The sequence below is a fragment of the Gracilinanus agilis genome, chromosome 5, assembly GCF_016433145.1.
Source record: "Gracilinanus agilis isolate LMUSP501 chromosome 5, AgileGrace, whole genome shotgun sequence".
Taxonomy (NCBI): Eukaryota; Metazoa; Chordata; class Mammalia; order Didelphimorphia; family Didelphidae; genus Gracilinanus; species Gracilinanus agilis.
The window spans coordinates 204,893,291-204,910,147 of NC_058134.1; the positions used below are offsets into that span (position 1 = coordinate 204,893,291).

The 16,857-nt window shown below is 40.1% G+C and overlaps 1 protein-coding gene across 1 annotated transcript in view; it reads right to left on the reverse strand.

Moving 5' to 3' along the window:
- Positions 1-16,857, reverse strand: part of TEAD4 (TEA domain transcription factor 4) — a 72,866-nt gene that overhangs the window by 38,733 nt on the left and 17,276 nt on the right. Inside the window, exon 4 of the mRNA XM_044679092.1 lies at positions 6,013-6,270. Coding sequence (XP_044535027.1) covers positions 6,013-6,270 — 258 coding nt within the window. The remainder of the gene's footprint in view (positions 1-6,012; positions 6,271-16,857) is intronic.

Consider the following 16,857-nt stretch of genomic DNA (forward strand, 5'->3'; position numbering starts at 1 on the left):
GCCCTGGGGAGAGCTGAGGTAGAGAGTGGGATGTAGTAGCTGATATTAATAGTATTATTATTAGTAATAGTATTAATGGTAGTAGCAGTAGTAGTAATCTAAAGTGATAAAGTAATCCCTTCTAGTTTTGTGCCATCCACAGAACCAATGATGGCATCTATGCCTATATCCAAGACATTCATAAAAATGTTTAGCAGCATAATGGTGCATCTGGAGTACTCCACCAGAGACTTCTTTTCAAGCTGACATCAATTCATTAACTCATAGTGACTTGGATTTGGTGATTTTTTGTCACTGTTGTTCAATTGTTCAGTTGCATCCAATCCTTTGTGACTCCATTTGGGGTTTTCTTGGCAAAGATACTGAAGTGGTTTGCCATTTTTCTTCTCCAGCCCATTTTACAGATAAGAAAACTAAGGCAACAGGATTAAGTCATTTGCCTATGGTCACAAAACCAGTGTGTGTCTGAGACCAGATTTGAACTCAGATCTTCATGATTCTAGGTGCCACACTCTACCCATCATGTCACATAGCTGCCCTGGGTCATTTAATCAGTTCCCAATAAACTGTTTCTAACACACATCTTTCCCTATTACCCACAAAATTAGACAGAGAGCCTTGATCAAATGCTTTGCCAAAATCTAGGTATCCGCAGCATTCCTCTCATCTACCTATCTAGTAATTCTGTCAAAAAAGGAAATGAAATTTGGCATGACTTGCTTCAGATGGAAGACATACCAGGTCTTTGTAATCATCCCCTTCTTTGCTGGATCTTCACTAACCATCCAGACTAGATGGCCTCTACAGTCCCATTCAGTTCTAAATTTCTAATCCTTTGATCCCCTTTCATAACATTTTTGTGTGCCAGTTTTTTCAATATAGGGATACTCATATGGACCTCGACTTAATAAGACTTATTAAGAGAAGCTACATGTTCCCTTATTATCTCTCTCATTGTTTTAAATTTTTTTTTTTTACTTTCTTGCCTTAGTAACAACTCTAAGACAGAAGAGCAAAGGCTAGGCAAATGAAATCAAGTAACTTGCCCAGCATTACACAGGTAGGGAAGGGTCTGAAGTCAGATTTGAACCCAGATCCTCCCAACATTCATCCTGGCTCTCTATCCACTGAGTCACATAGATGCCCCTCCTACTATCTCTTATTAATCTTGAATCTCAACTTTTTATTAGATATATTGTTTGTCTTTTCTATTTCTAAGGTTATTTTCCTCCATAGAAGAAAGAGAGGCAAAATAAAAATGGAGCATCTCAGCCTTCTGCCGCACAGTCAATTATCATCCCAACTATCATGGATAGTGTTATCCCCTATTTGGTCCTTCCCTTTTCCCTAACAGAGCTAAAGAAAACCCTTTTTATTGTCTATAGATTTCCTCATTAACCTCATCTAGATTTCAGTCTTTTAAATTTTATTTCTTTTAAAAATTTATGTTGGTGGGGGCAGCTAGGTGGCTCAATGGATTGAGAAACAGATGGGAGGTCCTGGGTTCAAATAGGGTCTCAGACACTACCTGTATAACCATGGGCAAGTCACTTAAACCCCACTGCCTAGTCCTGACTGCTATTCTGCCTTGGAACCAGACCAAGATGGCGGCTTAGTAACAGCAAAAATTAGCACTAACCTGGAACCAATACATAGTAGAGATTCTAAGATGGAAGATAAGGATTTTTTCAAAAAATTTCTATCAGTCAGGGAGTTCCCAATTCACTCACATCTTTCTCTGAGTAATTCCTTTTTCTTCTCATTTGAATTGTCTCTTTTGGGGGTCTCCAGAACTTCATTCGCTTTTGGATTGGCATCTCTCATCATGAGATTTTGCTCATCCTTTTTTGAACAGTCTGAGATTTCTTCTCCATAATTTAAGAGTATATATCAAGACTCTGCTCTACTTTCCTTTCCTTCTCTATTTCCTTCTCTATTACAAAGTTGAAGAAGAATAACCCCTTCCCTCCAGGGGCAGCATTATTTCCATCCCAGAAAACAGTTCTTAGGATCCTTGCTAGGATACTGATGAGAATCAGAATCTTCACTGGATTCTTCATCTTTTGAAGGATGAAATTATTATTAAGGCAAATCAGTAAATTTTTAGCTGCTCCCTCTATGACAATTTCAAATGACTCAATTTTGCTAGCTACCTCTGCAGAAAAAACTGATGGAGTCTGAATGCAGATTGAAGCATATTTTTTTAAACTTTTATCTTTTTTCAGGGGTGTGGGGTGTATATTTTTCTTTCACAACATGACTAATATGGAAATATGTTTTGCATGACTGCACAGGTATAAGCTATATCAAATTGCTTTCCTTCTCAAGAAAAGAGAAAGGGAGATAGAGAATTTAAAGCTTGAACATTTAAAAAGTGAATGTTAAAAATTACTTTTAGAGGGGCAGCTGGGTAGCTCAGTGGAGTGAGAGTCAGGCCTAGAGACAGGAGGTCCTAGGTTCAAACCCGGCCTCAGCCACTTCCCAGCTGTGTGACCCTGGGCAAGTCACTTGACCCCCATTGCCCACCCTTACCAATCTTCCACCTATGAGACAATACACCGAAGTACAAGGGTTAAATAAAAAAAAAATTACTTTTAGGGTCAATTAGGTGGCTCAGTGGACTGAGAGCCAGGCCTAAGGACAGCAGGTCCTGGATTCAAATTTGACTTCAGATATTTCTTAGCCACGTGATGCTGGGCAAAGTCATTCAACCCCAATTGTCTACCCTTTACCACTCTTCTGCCTTGGAACCAAAGTATTGATTCTAAGACAGAAGGTGGGGGCAGCTGGGTGATTCAGTGAATGGAGAGCCAGACCTAGAGATGGGAGGTCCTGGGTTCAAATCTGACCTCAGACACACTACCTAGCTGGGCAAATCACTTGACCCCCATTGCCTAGCCCTTACCACTCTTCTGCCTTGGAACCAATACACAATATTGACTCCAAGATGGAAGGTAAGGGTTTAAAAAAAAAAAAAGACAGAAGGCAAGGGGGTTTTATTTTAATTTAATTTTTTAAAAGTTAAATATTTTATTTTCCCTGTAATAACAATTGTCAGCAAACATTTTCCAAACTTATAAGACTCAAATTGCCTTCCTCCCTCTCTTCCCCCACCCCTCCCAGCAATGGCAAGCAATTTGATCTGGGTTATACATGTATACCGTGTAAAACATACTTCCATATTCATCACCATTTTAAGAAAATATTCACATAAAACCAAAACCCCAAAACAAAGACACAAATAAACTAAAGTGACAAACTAGTATGGTTTGGTCTGCATTCCGACCCCAAGGGTTCTTCCTCTGGAGATGGATAGCAGTCTATGTCAGGGTAAGGATTGTTTGGGGTTTTTTTTATTACTTTTACATGCAATTGGAAAAAAATAAAATATTTTTTTAAAATTGATTAGCGGCTCTGTCTTGGGCAGGAATAAAGCTCAAGTTGATGTCCAAAAAAACCTGAAATCTTCATCTCTCTTATAGTAAACTCCTCTTTCCTCCTTGTATTAACTGTTCTATAGTATACCTGGATAACAATTTTCCTTTTTTTGCTTCTTCTCCCGCCTCTGAGAAACAACTGACTTAAGCCACAAACAACACTGCCATTTCCCTCATTTAGTCTTTCCTTTCTCTGAATTCATTCTGCACATTACTTCCAAATTATATCAATGCTCAATATGTCAAGGACCCATGATTTTGTTTTTGTTGGTATGGAACTCCTGCTCTGGGGACTCCCTCCACTGATACAAATATCAACCAGTAAATAACGTGTATTCTTAGAGAGTTGCCCGAAGTTCAAAAAAGTTAAAATGATCCATGGCGACACAGGTAATAAATGTCAGAGGAGGAACTCTAACACATGTCTTCTTAGCTCTGAGCCCGGCATTAGGTTACTGCTGGGTTAATCTTTCCAAAACCCTCCTTTCACTCTATTCCTCCCCTGCTCCATCTCTGAGCCGATGACAGCTCTCTATTACCTAATGCATTGAGTCTAGACTCCTGTTCCTGGCTTTCATGGACCTCGAAAATTCTACCTCCTCTTTGCAATATTATCCCATAGTGTTCCCAACAGCCACATTCTGCTCCAGTCAGAAGCACTTTCTCCCACAATCAACATGCATGTATTAAGCACCTACTATTTGCCAAGCACTATGCTCGGTGCTAAGGATACAAATGAAATAATCACTGTCTAAAGGTATCTAATTATTCTGGAGAACAGTTTCCAGTCTCTGACCTTTTGCTAGTATGGTCCCATGTACCTAGAAATCTCTTGCCTCTTCCCTCTCCCATCTACCAATCCAGAATCTATTTATTTTTCAAATAAAAAAAATAGATTAGAAGGCAGTTAGATGGTTCAGTGGATAGAGCACCATGCCTGGAGATGGGAATTCTTGGGTTCAAATATGGCCTCAGACACTTCCTGGCTATGTGATCCTGAGCAAGTCACTCTCAGTTCTGCTGAATTCTGGAAGGTTTTTTTAGGCAAATGAGAACAAAGTTATGATATAAGATATAAATTATATATTTTTAAGTAGCTGAATATCTTGAACTGTTATGATAAATGTAAGCAGAGATCTCAGTATTTTTTATTTTAAAATACAGCTCTAACTATTTTTCTTTGTAACAAAGAATGGCTTACTACTTGTGACTGTATATCTAAAAATAACTGTGATGTGATCAATAGAATAAAAAATACATCTATAGATGCATTAAAAAAAATAAAATACAGCTCTGGTTTTCACCCTCAAAAGAAAAAAAAAAAGCTCTTACCATTTTTCTGCCTTGGAACGGATACTTTGTGCCAATTTTTTCTTTTTTTGCTTTTTTTCTTTTAAACCTTACCTTTCTGTCTTAGGATCATGTTTTTAAGGCAGAAAAGTGGTAAGAACTGGGCAATGGGGCTAAGTGATTTGCCCTGAGTCACACAGCTAGGAAGAATCTGAATCAACATTTGAACCCAAGACCTCCTGCCTCCAGACCTGGCTCTCAATCCACTGAGCCACCCAGCTGTCCCCCACCCCCACCCCTTAGTACCAATTCTAAGGCAGAAGCTAAGGTTTAAACAAAAAATAGTTAAAATTCCATTTCCCTCATTGAAGTGTCCTTGAGTACTCTACCCACATTGCCTTCTCCTTTCTCTGAACTCCTATGGCATTTTTATCTGAACCCACACAATGAAGCACTTTATGAAATGCTGTTCTTGTTCTCTAAAAGATTCATGTGTGTATGACATCCTGACCACTAGACTGGGTTGGAGGGCAGTGGGAGCTCCTAAAAAAACCAGTTCCACTGCTTTACCCCAAGATACTTGTATGCAAAGGCTTGAGTGAATTGAACACAGAGCATCTCCTCACTCTCCAATCATGTATTTGCACAGCTAAAGGTTTCCTGGAGCCCTGGCCCTCATTCCTCATTCCTTATTTCAGAAAACACCCTGATTTCAGTGGTCTAGACCAGTGTCCAACTCAAATAGAAATGGGGGCCATTAACCCAGACGTAAAGATACCCAAAGGCTGAAAGTTAATATTATCTACCAATATAACATTTCATATATTTGGTATAATTAATCTAATTGTATTGTATAAAATAGTACATAATTAAATATAATTAGCATACTAGGATGCATGAGGGTAAGGGTAATATTTAGTTTAGTTTAAAAAAATATTAACCTTACCCTCATGCATCCTAGTATGCTAATGATATTTTTAGTTTAAAAAAAATTTTAGTTTAAAAAATTATATTTTTAGTTTAGTTAAAAAAATTACTCTTACCCTCATGCATCATAGTATGCTAATTATAGTTTTAGTTTAAAAAATTTTTTAGTTTAAAAAATTATATTTTTAGTTTAGTTAAAAAAATTACTCTTACCCTCATACAACATAGTATGCTAATTATATTTAATTTTGTCTTCAAATGTTGAGTAAACAACGTTGCAAATAAGGTAAGGTGGGTGCTTAATAAGTGTCATGTCTCCCCGACAGTTGCAGCTTTAGCCCCATCTCTAGCGCCTTACCATACATCTTGCCCTCATCTGATAAGATGATCTTGCGCCTGCCGCAGGGTGGGTAGATGGCGAGGGCCTCTTGGAAGCTCTGCTCGATGTCAGGGCTCCACACGCCCTCTGCATCATTGTCGATGGGTTTGTCCAAAGCCTCGCTGCCCTCGGAGACGTTGCTCCCCTCAGGGGAGGTGGGAGAGCTCCACTCGTTGGAGGTAATGGTGCCGGCTAGGCCCTCCAAGGCTCCGCTTGGAGAAGGACCCGTTGGACCTGCTGGGATGGAGACCAAAGTGTTGGGGAGTGACAGGAAAGGATAAGTGTTTATAGGTAGAAGAGGGGAGAAGCGAGGGATCAAAGAGAGTTAGGATAAAGGGTATGCACAGAAGCTCCATTTTTAACCACATAATCTAATCTTCTTGGGAGGATGTGGGGAGAACAACTAAACCTTATAGAGTGGGGTTTAAAGAAAAAGAAGGGTCAATGGGATTAATAAGGGGAAAAAAAGGACCAAACCTAAAACCAGCTGTGTCTCTGGGTGGAAACAAAGAGATGTTGGGAGATCTAGATCAAAGGCTAGAGGAGATTGGCAAAGAATGGGGCAAACATTAGAGATCTCAGTGCATTCTAAAAACAGTGCAAATTACATAAAAATATTATGCTCTTCTCCTGACTGAATTTCTAGCCATATAACTTTTTCTACTAGGACTATATGGCAAGCACTGGTGGATTCTGCCCTGTGGCTAGCGATGGAAGTAGGGCTTACTGGTTCAACCAAAGTCTAAAACACTCTACGTTCTGATCCTCACTCTGCCACCAACAAGCTGTATAAGTTGGATCAGTCTCTTAGAGGTCACCAGCCCAAACCTTTTCCAAAATATTAGCCCTTTTTACAAAATTCTCAACAAATGTTTGGCAGCCTCTGTTTGAAGAACTCCTAAATGTTTGGGGAATAAAATTTTCCAACCTGTAAAATAGGGATCTGGATTTTACTTGTGCTTTGGGGAACAGTAGATAACTAAAGCATTAGACTATATGCATTAGAACGTTAAAGACAGGGGGCAGTTGGGTGACTCAGTGGATTGAAAGCCAGACCTAGAGATGGGAGGTCCTGGGTTCGGCCTCAGATACTACCTTGCTTTGTGACCCTGGGAAAGTCATCTAACCCCCATTGCCTAACCTTTATCGCTCTTCTGTCTTGGAATATATGCACCATATTGATTCTAAGACAGATGGTAAAGGTTTAAAAAAAAAAAGTTAAAGATACTATAAATTGTCTCCAATCCCTTAATCAACCCCTGGTGTCTTCCCATGCTCATCTATTGACTCTATCTACAAATAGATCTTGTAATGAATGGGGTGGTCCTTTGTGAACTTTGGTGGACACCAGTGTGTCAAGATGAATTATCCTGATTTTTGTGATAATAGAAACATTTTGTTTTCATGAGTATCCCTTAATCAGGAGGAAAGGAAGTTAGTCAGCTAAGTAATTCTATGGTGGAGTACCCAGAGCCCACTCTCAAAAGGTTCTTATAGGTGGAGAGTCAAACTGGAGAAATAAGGAATGAACTCCATCTATCTTGCCCAGGATAAATTTCAAAACCAGCTGAAGGGCAGGGAGTGTCATGGGAGGGAAGATATACTCTTCTGGGATGATAAGAGAGTCTGATTGTGGGGGCCTGAGGCTTCTAAGCTGAAAATCACAGAAGACCAAACCAGATCTGGGAAATGTTAAAGATTTGTTTGAAACATCAATCAATCAGGGATGGGGGGATTTTCCTTTCATTACGGATATGTAATGACTTTATCCTGGAATATTATTCCCAAATTTATAGTTTCTTTTTTGCCTTTTTAAAGAAATTCCAAAAATATGACTTTGAGAAGACAAGATAGAAGATTCTATCTGAGGTTCCATCTTAAGCTCCACCCTCTAACTCTTGAGACAAGTCCCCTCCCAGAAATATTCCTCAGTTTTCTAAAACTATTCCTAGCCCTCATTAATCCCCATAAGAGCCCCTTTCCAAGCTGTAGGGAAGACAAAGTTGTCCAAAGCAAGATGTTGTGTTAGGAGGGGGAGAAAGGGAGGTGTTCTAGAAGTCAGGGCACACAAAGCTACTTGCAGCCAACACAGTCATGCAAATTATAATATGTCCCAGAGCTGAAAGAAAGGGAACAAACAGGGGCAAAAGCTCTCCCTGGTAACCTTTTGCTTAATTTTGCTTGGGACGTAGACTGAAAGGGAAAATTGGGAAGGGAAGGGAAGGAATGGAACATATTTGCTGTAAAAAGATTTCTTTTCAAGTCCTCTGAACCAAGGATAACATTTGCCCCTTCCCCTCCAATCTCCTTTTCTCTACAGAGATGCTTGTGCGTGGAAGAGAGAGGGGACCATAAGATCCCCCTGGTTAAACAAGCAAACAACTGGAAAATGTAGTCCGTCCCAGGCCCCACAGTCTAATTTGCCTGATTGCTCTGACCCTCCTCTCACATACTCTTAACTCAGAGGAATTGGGGAGTCGTAGAAATACAAATAACCAGCATTAATCCTTTTCTGTAAATCACTTTGACACTGTGGATGTCAGGCGAGGGGTCAGTAGAGTGCAGGAATGTGGCTAGAAAGAGAGGGCACAGGGATGTCTGGTGAGACCCTTTCTTTGAGGTGAGTCAGCAAGGGGTAGCAGATAGGGCAGCCATCTGGAATTGGCCCCTATAATGTGTGATTCTGGACAAGTCACTTAGCCTCTGTGGGCCTCAATTTACTCATTTGTAAAATGAGGGAAAGGGGGTGAGAAAATTGATGGTCTCAAAGGTCCCTTCCAACTCTAAATATATCATCCTATGATCCTCTCTGGCCCTGAAAGTTAAATTTCCCCAAAAAGTAGGGCAGCAGGTCACCCAAGGCCCTGGGATCTATGTCCAAAATGGAGCTACTCCCAACCTCCACTTCATCAGCCAAGGTTCACTGGGGAGCAGCCTTAGCTCTAGCTCAGCTTGATCCCAAACAATCATTTGATAGCCTCTCCCTTGATTAGTTCCCAGAAGCCCAGCTCCCACTCTCTCTGCATGGCAAACCTACAGAGAAGTCATTGCCTGGTGGGCCATGTTAGAAGCACATGGCGTAAGCTGACACCACCCCCTCCCTCCGTGACTCTTCACCCTCTGTCTCCCCTAGAGAGAGGCTCTGTCTGTTTGTTTTTTTCCCTTACAAGTATTCCACTTTGTCCAGCAGTCTGTGCCTGCCAGAGAAGAGAATGTGAGGGGGGAACAGATGGCATTATTAAGGCTAGGATGGGAACCAGGGCCACTTAGAAGGAGCAGGACAAAAATACTCCCCATCTGGGGTCTCTGGGTCTGATCCCAGGGACCTCCACTCCTAGCTCCACTTCTTGTCAATCTGAAGCCATCCAACACTCTGCTAATTACTCAAGATGTTTAAGACAAGGCTATCTGAACATGACATGGTCTATTGAGAAAAATCCTAATGATCCTAAAGTTTTTTGGAGAAAAGGGTCTTTTCTCCCAAGATGTCCAGCTTAGAATGCTCGAATATTTAAGAGATGACATAGTCAAAAACTTCCATTTTCAAAATGAGAAAAATGATAAAACATGTATAACCCAGCTTGAATGGCTTGCCAGATCCAGGAAGCGGGTAGATAAGAAGGAAAGGAGGCCATTTGGATCATATAACTTTGGAAAACTGATGTGGAAATTTGTTATTACATGTAATTGTTAAAATAAATAAATAAACCCTAAAAAAAAAAAGAGAGAAGAGAAAAGGAAAAAAGAAAATAATGATGAGGAAAACTAAGGTTTTATCAAGTTAAGTGTTTAGCCTAAGGTCAAATGGATATATAGCCTTTCCTAGAACATCTAGGATAGAAACTCCTGTTGTAGTCCTTTCCACTTTGGGACAGTTCTAGTTTTTTAGGAAGGTTTTCCTTACATCGGCTCTAAATCTGTATCCTTTCAGCATCTATCTATTGTTCCTATTTCTACCCTTTAGACCAAGCAGACAATGCACCTAGAACCACATGCTAGCCTGTCAGATACTTGAAGACAGTTATCACACCCCTCCAATTTTTCTCTTACACAGAGTACTCATACTCACGCCCCTCAGCTGATCTGTACATAGCATGATCTTGAAATCCCTCCACCATTCTGGGTAACCCTCCTCTGGATGTCCACAACATCTTATCACTCCCAACTTCCATCAATATCCAGTAGAATATATGCTCAGGCATACAGAAGACAGTGTAAATGATGTAAATATATCAAATATTTGTTGTTCAGTCATTTTTTTCAGTTGTGTCCAATTCTTTATAGCCTCATATGGGGATTTTTTTGGCCAAGACCTAGAGTGATTTGCCATTTCCTTCTCCAGCTCATTTATAAATGAGGAAACTGAAACAAATGGGATTGAGTGACTTGCCCAGAGTCATACAGCTAGCAAGTGTCTGATGCCAGATTTGGACCAGATTTGGACCTAGCTCTAAGTCCAGCTCTCTATCCACTGAGTCACTTAGTTGCCCCATATTTGGTAATTTTTAATACCTTTTAAACATTTTTCCAGCAATTAAAGTCAAACTCACTACACTATAGTTTGCAAATTCCCTTGATTAAAATCTGGAACTATTGCTCTTCTCTAGTCCTGTAATCTCCTTTCTGTTCCCCAGAATCTTTCCAAGACTGCTGATGGCTCTGCAATCACATGTGCCATTTATTTCTGTACTCAGGGATATTGTTGAACTGTACCTCATGTCTTGGACTCAATGAGGACCATGTGATCCTCTTATTATCTCCCTAATTATCCCAGGATCCAATCTTTGTTAAGTCATTTTTGTTCTTCCGTTTCTGGACCAGAGATGGTTCTCCCTCACCAAGGAAACAAGCAAAATAAGATTTGAGCAGCTCTGCTTTATACTCTAGTCTGTCATCATTATCCCCTCACACTATGTAACCATCCCACCCTTCTTTGGTCCTCTTTTCTCCAATATAGTTCTAATTTTTTTTAAAGCCTTACCTTCCATCTTGGAATCAATACTGTGTATTGGCTCCAAGGCAGAAGAGCAGTAAGGGCTAGGCAATGGGGGTTAAGTGACTTGCCCAGGGCCACAAAGCTAGGAAGTGTTGGAGGTCAGATTTGAACTTAGGACCTCCCATCTCTAGGCCTGGCTCTCAATCCACTGAGCTACCCAGCTACACGCAATACTAATTTTTTAAATGAAATTTTTTGTTATCCTAAGGTGTCTCTACCAGCCCCAGCAGATTTAGCAATCCTCATGCCCTTCTTACAGGAACATAACATTTTTTAAAATTCATCTTCCAATAACTGACTGTTTCCATCAGACATAAAGGTTTTTAAGTTAACTATTAATTTATATAATTAATTATTTGATTTAATTATTATTTTAAATCTAGGTTGATTAAACAGTGGATCTCTTTTAAAAGTTCTCACTTCTCCTCAATGAAATTTGCTTTCTTCGTGGCTTCTGAAATGGATTCTAAAGAGCTTCTTATCACTTGGAGTACCTAACATTCCTGGAGAATCTTCTTTAGAATCATAGGCCATTGGTCCTTTCCTATCATTTTCCCAAACTCTTAAAAAAGGTAAAGTATATATGACAGACTATGCCTGGCCTTCCTCTTCTTCTCTTGCAACAAATCTAAGATGGATTGGTAACTTCCCCACAAAGGTCTCATCATTTTCACTCTAGTAACCAGGTCTTTCTTATTGATGAAAATCAGCTCATCCACTCAAGTATTAGACCCAGTATTAGATATGGGCAGCTAGGTGGTACAGTGGATGGAGTGCCAGGTCTGAAATGAGGAAGACTTATCTTCCTGGTCTCAGATCTTTCTTAGTTAGTATGACCCTGAGTAAGTCACTTAACCCTGTTTGCCTTACTTTCATCATCTGTAAAATGATTTGGAGAAGGGAATGGCAAATCACTCCAATATCTTTGGCCAAGAAAATCCCAAATGGAGTCACAAAAAGTTGACATGACCAAAACAACTACACAATAAATTAGATCCAAAATAGAAGTTTCCCTTTGTTGACTCCTCTATCTTTGTGATAATGAAATGATCTTTTTTTAGGTAAGACAAGTCCCATCAGATGAAGCCAGATCAACAAACCAACAAGCATTTAGTAAGCACCAGGCACTGCTTTAAACAATAGAGACACAAAGAAAGGTTTAAAAAAACAAAAAGTAGCAGTGCCTCCTCTCAAGAAGCTCCCATTCTAATGATGGAGACAACATGCAAACAGGTATGAACAAATATCAGGTGCCTGGATAGTTAGTTTCCTCCCATTTGCCAGGTTTATGACCTGCTTCCTGACTCCTCTTCTTTGTATTATTTCTGTAGATGACAGTTCTGATTCTGTTCCTGTCTCTGTTGATCACTCCTCTGGTTACCCCCAGAGGGAAAGACTCTGAAAATCTATATTTTTATCAAGCACATTTTAAAGTGTCTTGACATTGTGGTGGCCATCTAGGAGAATACTACAACTGTGGAATATATTTACATGTTATGTGGTACACTATATCATATACATATTTTTATTATTATAAGATAGCACTTGCTTTCTCTTGAATTTGTAAATTATCCACACACTGAAGGAGAAGGCTGGTGTATGAAAAAAATATTCTGGCTAACCTGGATTTCTCCTAAATATTATGAATCAATCAAAGAAACAAAACATTCTGAGAAGGGGTTCATAGGTTTCACCAGCAGGCCATAGGAATTCATGAAACAAAAGGGATGAAGAATCCTCAATTCAGACAAGCCCAAAGACTAAGAATTTTCTCTATGATATACTTCATAACTAATCACCTAGCCTTGACTTAAAGATCTCCACTAAAGAGGAATCCACTACTTCTTCAGGCATTCCATTCCACTTTTACATATCCTAGATTGTTCAGGAGTTTTTCCTTATACCAACCCTCAATCTACCTCTGTAACTTCTCCACAGCACTACTGGTTCCTCCCTCTCAGGTAAAAGAGAGCAAGTCCAATTTGTCCTCCACAAGATCACTCTTCAAACACTGGAAGGCAACCATCATGTCCTTTCCTAAGTCTGCTCTTTTCCAGGCTGATTCCTCATTCCTTCAGCCAATCTTCATATTATCTGATCTAGAGACCTTCTGCCCATTTTCACTCTCATCTTCTGGATGTCGTCTAGCTTCTCAATGTCCTCTCCAGCCCACAAACAATGCTCCTCCACCTACTTCCCAGCATCCTCAAGAGATCAAGCCTGAACTAGTAATCCTCTGGATGAACTGGGACAAAGAATTTTATCTCTGTAAGCCTTAGTGTCTTCATTTGTAAAATTGGTTGGACCACAAAATGATTGACAGCTAGGTGGTGCAGTGAATAGAGTGCTGGGCTTAGAATCAGAAAGGTTCATCTTTCTGAGTTCGAATCTGACCTCAGACACTTATTAGCTCAGCAAGTCATTTCACTCTGCTTGCCTCAGTTTCTCGTCTGTAAAATGAGCCAGAGAAGGAAATTACCAAGAAAACCCCAAATGGAATCACAAAGAGTCAAGCAGACCTGAAATAACTAAACAACAATAGTTTAACATATGATGATTATAATACATTCTTCCATAGTACCTCTATTATTCACAATGTGCTTTTCTCACAACCCAAAGAGGTAAGGAAGTCTTACAGGTCTAAAATTCTGATATAAGGAAAAACACATAAAAACACATAAAATCTTCCATTCTTTATTTATTCAACACAAAAGGTATTATTTATTTTACTTGCAAACTCGCAGTCAGTGCTACAGACTAATAAGTATATTGTCTTAGATAGCAAGCCCCAAGGAAAGAGGTCACAGGTATTTCTATCTTAGTAGAGTCACTTCCTCCCATTTGAAAATGAGGGAGTTGGACTAGATTATCATTAAGGTTCCTTTGGGCTAACATTCCATGCTTCTGTGACTTGTGGAAGGCTGAAGTCAAACTGTGGGTCATATTTGAAGGGAGCAGGAGATGGCTCCCCAGTCCCAAAATACTACCCCCCCATCTAAGTGCCTACATACCTAGATTTATACCATTATTGTTTCATTCCTTCACCCTTATGTGCAACTTTTTCCCCTTTTAAAATGCAAATTTTCCTGGAAGGGAGTAAGAAAACATTAAGTAACTTCTAAAGGATCAGTTTATCAGATCCACATCTTCCCAGTCAGGTGGGGAGAGGGGTGGGGTAGGGGAAGGGTAATTGAGTGGGACATAAAAGGACAAAGAAAGGGGAGATAGGAGGCACAAATTTCTGATATATCTCCCAATTTTTACTAGAGAAGGAAAGAAGGAAAGAGAAAGGGAAAGCGAGAAAGAAACAAAGCATGTAGATTGTTGTTCAGTTAAGTTTGACTTTGTGATCTCTTTCGGGGTCCTTCTCCAGATCATTTCACAGATGAGGAAATGGAGGCAAACAGGGTTAAATGACTTGTCCAGGGTCACATAGCTATGTCTGAGTCACATTTGAACTCAGGTCTTCCTGATTCAAGGTCCAGGTTCTATCCACTGCAGCACCTAGCTGCCAGGTACTGTACTAAGTGCTCTCCAATTTTCATCTCATTTAATCAACACAATAACCCTAGGAGGTAGATGCTCCATTTTATAAAAGAGAAAACTGAGTCAGACGAAGGTTAAATGATTTGCCCAGGGACACACAACTAAAAAGTGTCTGAGGCTAGATTTGAACTGAGATCTTCCTAATGAAGATCCCTATCCACTGCTTTATCCACTTCACCACCAATCTGAGGAAAATAGGGCAAGAAGGAAAGTATCAGAGTAGGAAGGAATTACATAGAAGAGAGAAGATAAGCCAAAATGAGAGATGAGATGAGAAAGAATAAGATAGTAAGAAGAATATACAAATCAATAGCTAGATAGTAGTTTGGCATATGTGGAAGGAAGGAAGGTTCAGAGATCAGGATAAATAAAAGGAGATAAGATGCCTTAAGCCAGCTATGGGCAAACTTTTTAAAGAGGGGGCCAAAGGAAAGGAAACGCTCATCTGTCCTTCTGTTTCTAAGGTAACTCTTTCGAAGTTTCATTGTATTGTATCTTTCTCATTGTATTCATCAGATTAGGAATAATGTTGCACAGGGCGGATAGAACATTTCAGGGGACTGCAGTTTCCCCATCACTTTGGCTTAAGGGGATACAGGACCCTGAACTAATTACCCAACTGTCTTCAGGTGTAGTGTAACCCCTTCCCCCAAGTGCACAGGCACTTACAACCCTCTCTCCCTCCTAGAGAAAAGGTCAGGGGCAACACCTGGAATCCCCTCATCTCCACAGTCCAAAGCCAACCTGAAGGGAGGATGGAGAGTAACACCAAATGATACCCCACTCCCTACCTAATAACCCTCCAGGACAGCAACAAGGCACTGAAGTGGGCAAGGCAGAGCCAGAAAGCTAAATTTGATTTAAGATGAATAGGATTTAGCGCTGGAAGGGACCCTTAAGACTCATCACCTTCCAACCCTCTGATTTGACAAATGAGAGAATTAAATCCCAGAGATAAAAGATAGGACCAATCCCTTCCCCCTACATATGTAGACCTACAATTTGCAAGGAAATTATACAAGCAGATGCTAATGTACTTGTCCCCCCTTCTCTATTGCACCTCCATTCTTGCCCCAAATGGACAAGAAGAATGGAGTGTCTGAGGCTTAGAACCCCACTAGACAGCCTCTAAATAAGACAGACCCCAAGAAAAACTTCCAGATTAATTTCTCTTTTCTCCTATCTTGTGATCTCTGTTGTATCTGGTCATTTGATCACGTACTAACTCCTCTGTTCTTAACTCCCTTCCAAATCTCCCCTTCCCAGATCCCTCCATTCCTGAGTCCCCTCCTCCTTATCCCTATTTATACTATATTTAAATACCTCTCAGAGCATACCAAAGGAAACTTCACTAGCACTAAGAGTTGAAGTAATCCCAGTAAAAGAGTTGTAGAGTATTGAATCAGGAGTCAGTACTGGGTTCTAGTCTCAGCTATGCCACAAACTCAGTATGTAACTGAGCAAATCTATAAATAGAGGATTTGAATTTATTTTTCTCTAAAATCCCTTCCATCTCTGATTATCCACAATCCTATTTCTAAGTCACCGTAAGTGGGTTGATTGGAGAGAAGACACCACATGATCCCGCCCTGGCTCCCTCACACCAGATTGTCTGGGGAAACATTTCTTAGTTTGGCCACTAGGACACCAGGTACTTTGGGAGAGCACCCCACAGTCCAGGTTTCTCTCCTCTCCCTTGGCCAAATAACAACCAAGAGATCTCATTCATCCCTCACATTCTATGACTACACATCCATGAGGTGCCACATAGAGGCAGTGCAAGATGGAGAACAAAGAGTTGTCCTTGGAGAGAGGAAGACCATGGCTCAAGTGCCCCCTCTGATAGACTCACTTAACCTCTCTGTGGCCTTGGCAAGTCTCTAAGATGATACTTTGCAGAGAAGGTGCTCACTGATGTAGTTTAGAAGAGGAAATAATTCATCAGGAGTTCCCTATATCGATGAAATCATTTCTGGTTTAAAAAAAAAGCCCATAGGCTCTCTCATCAGGAGGTGGATGGAATCATGGATGGTCACCGCATTTGATCAGAGTTTTTATGGCTTTCCAAATTGTTTGTTGTTTTGTTAGGTTTTTTTACAATGTTGTTATATAAATTATTTCTTCTGGTTCTGCTCATTTCACTCTTCATTAGTTCATACAAATCTTTCCATGTCCCTTTGAAATCATCTACTTTGTCATTTCTTAAAGCACAGCAATACCCTATGACATTTACATACTACAAATTGTTCATTCTCCAATTATTAGTTATCTCCTTAGTTTCC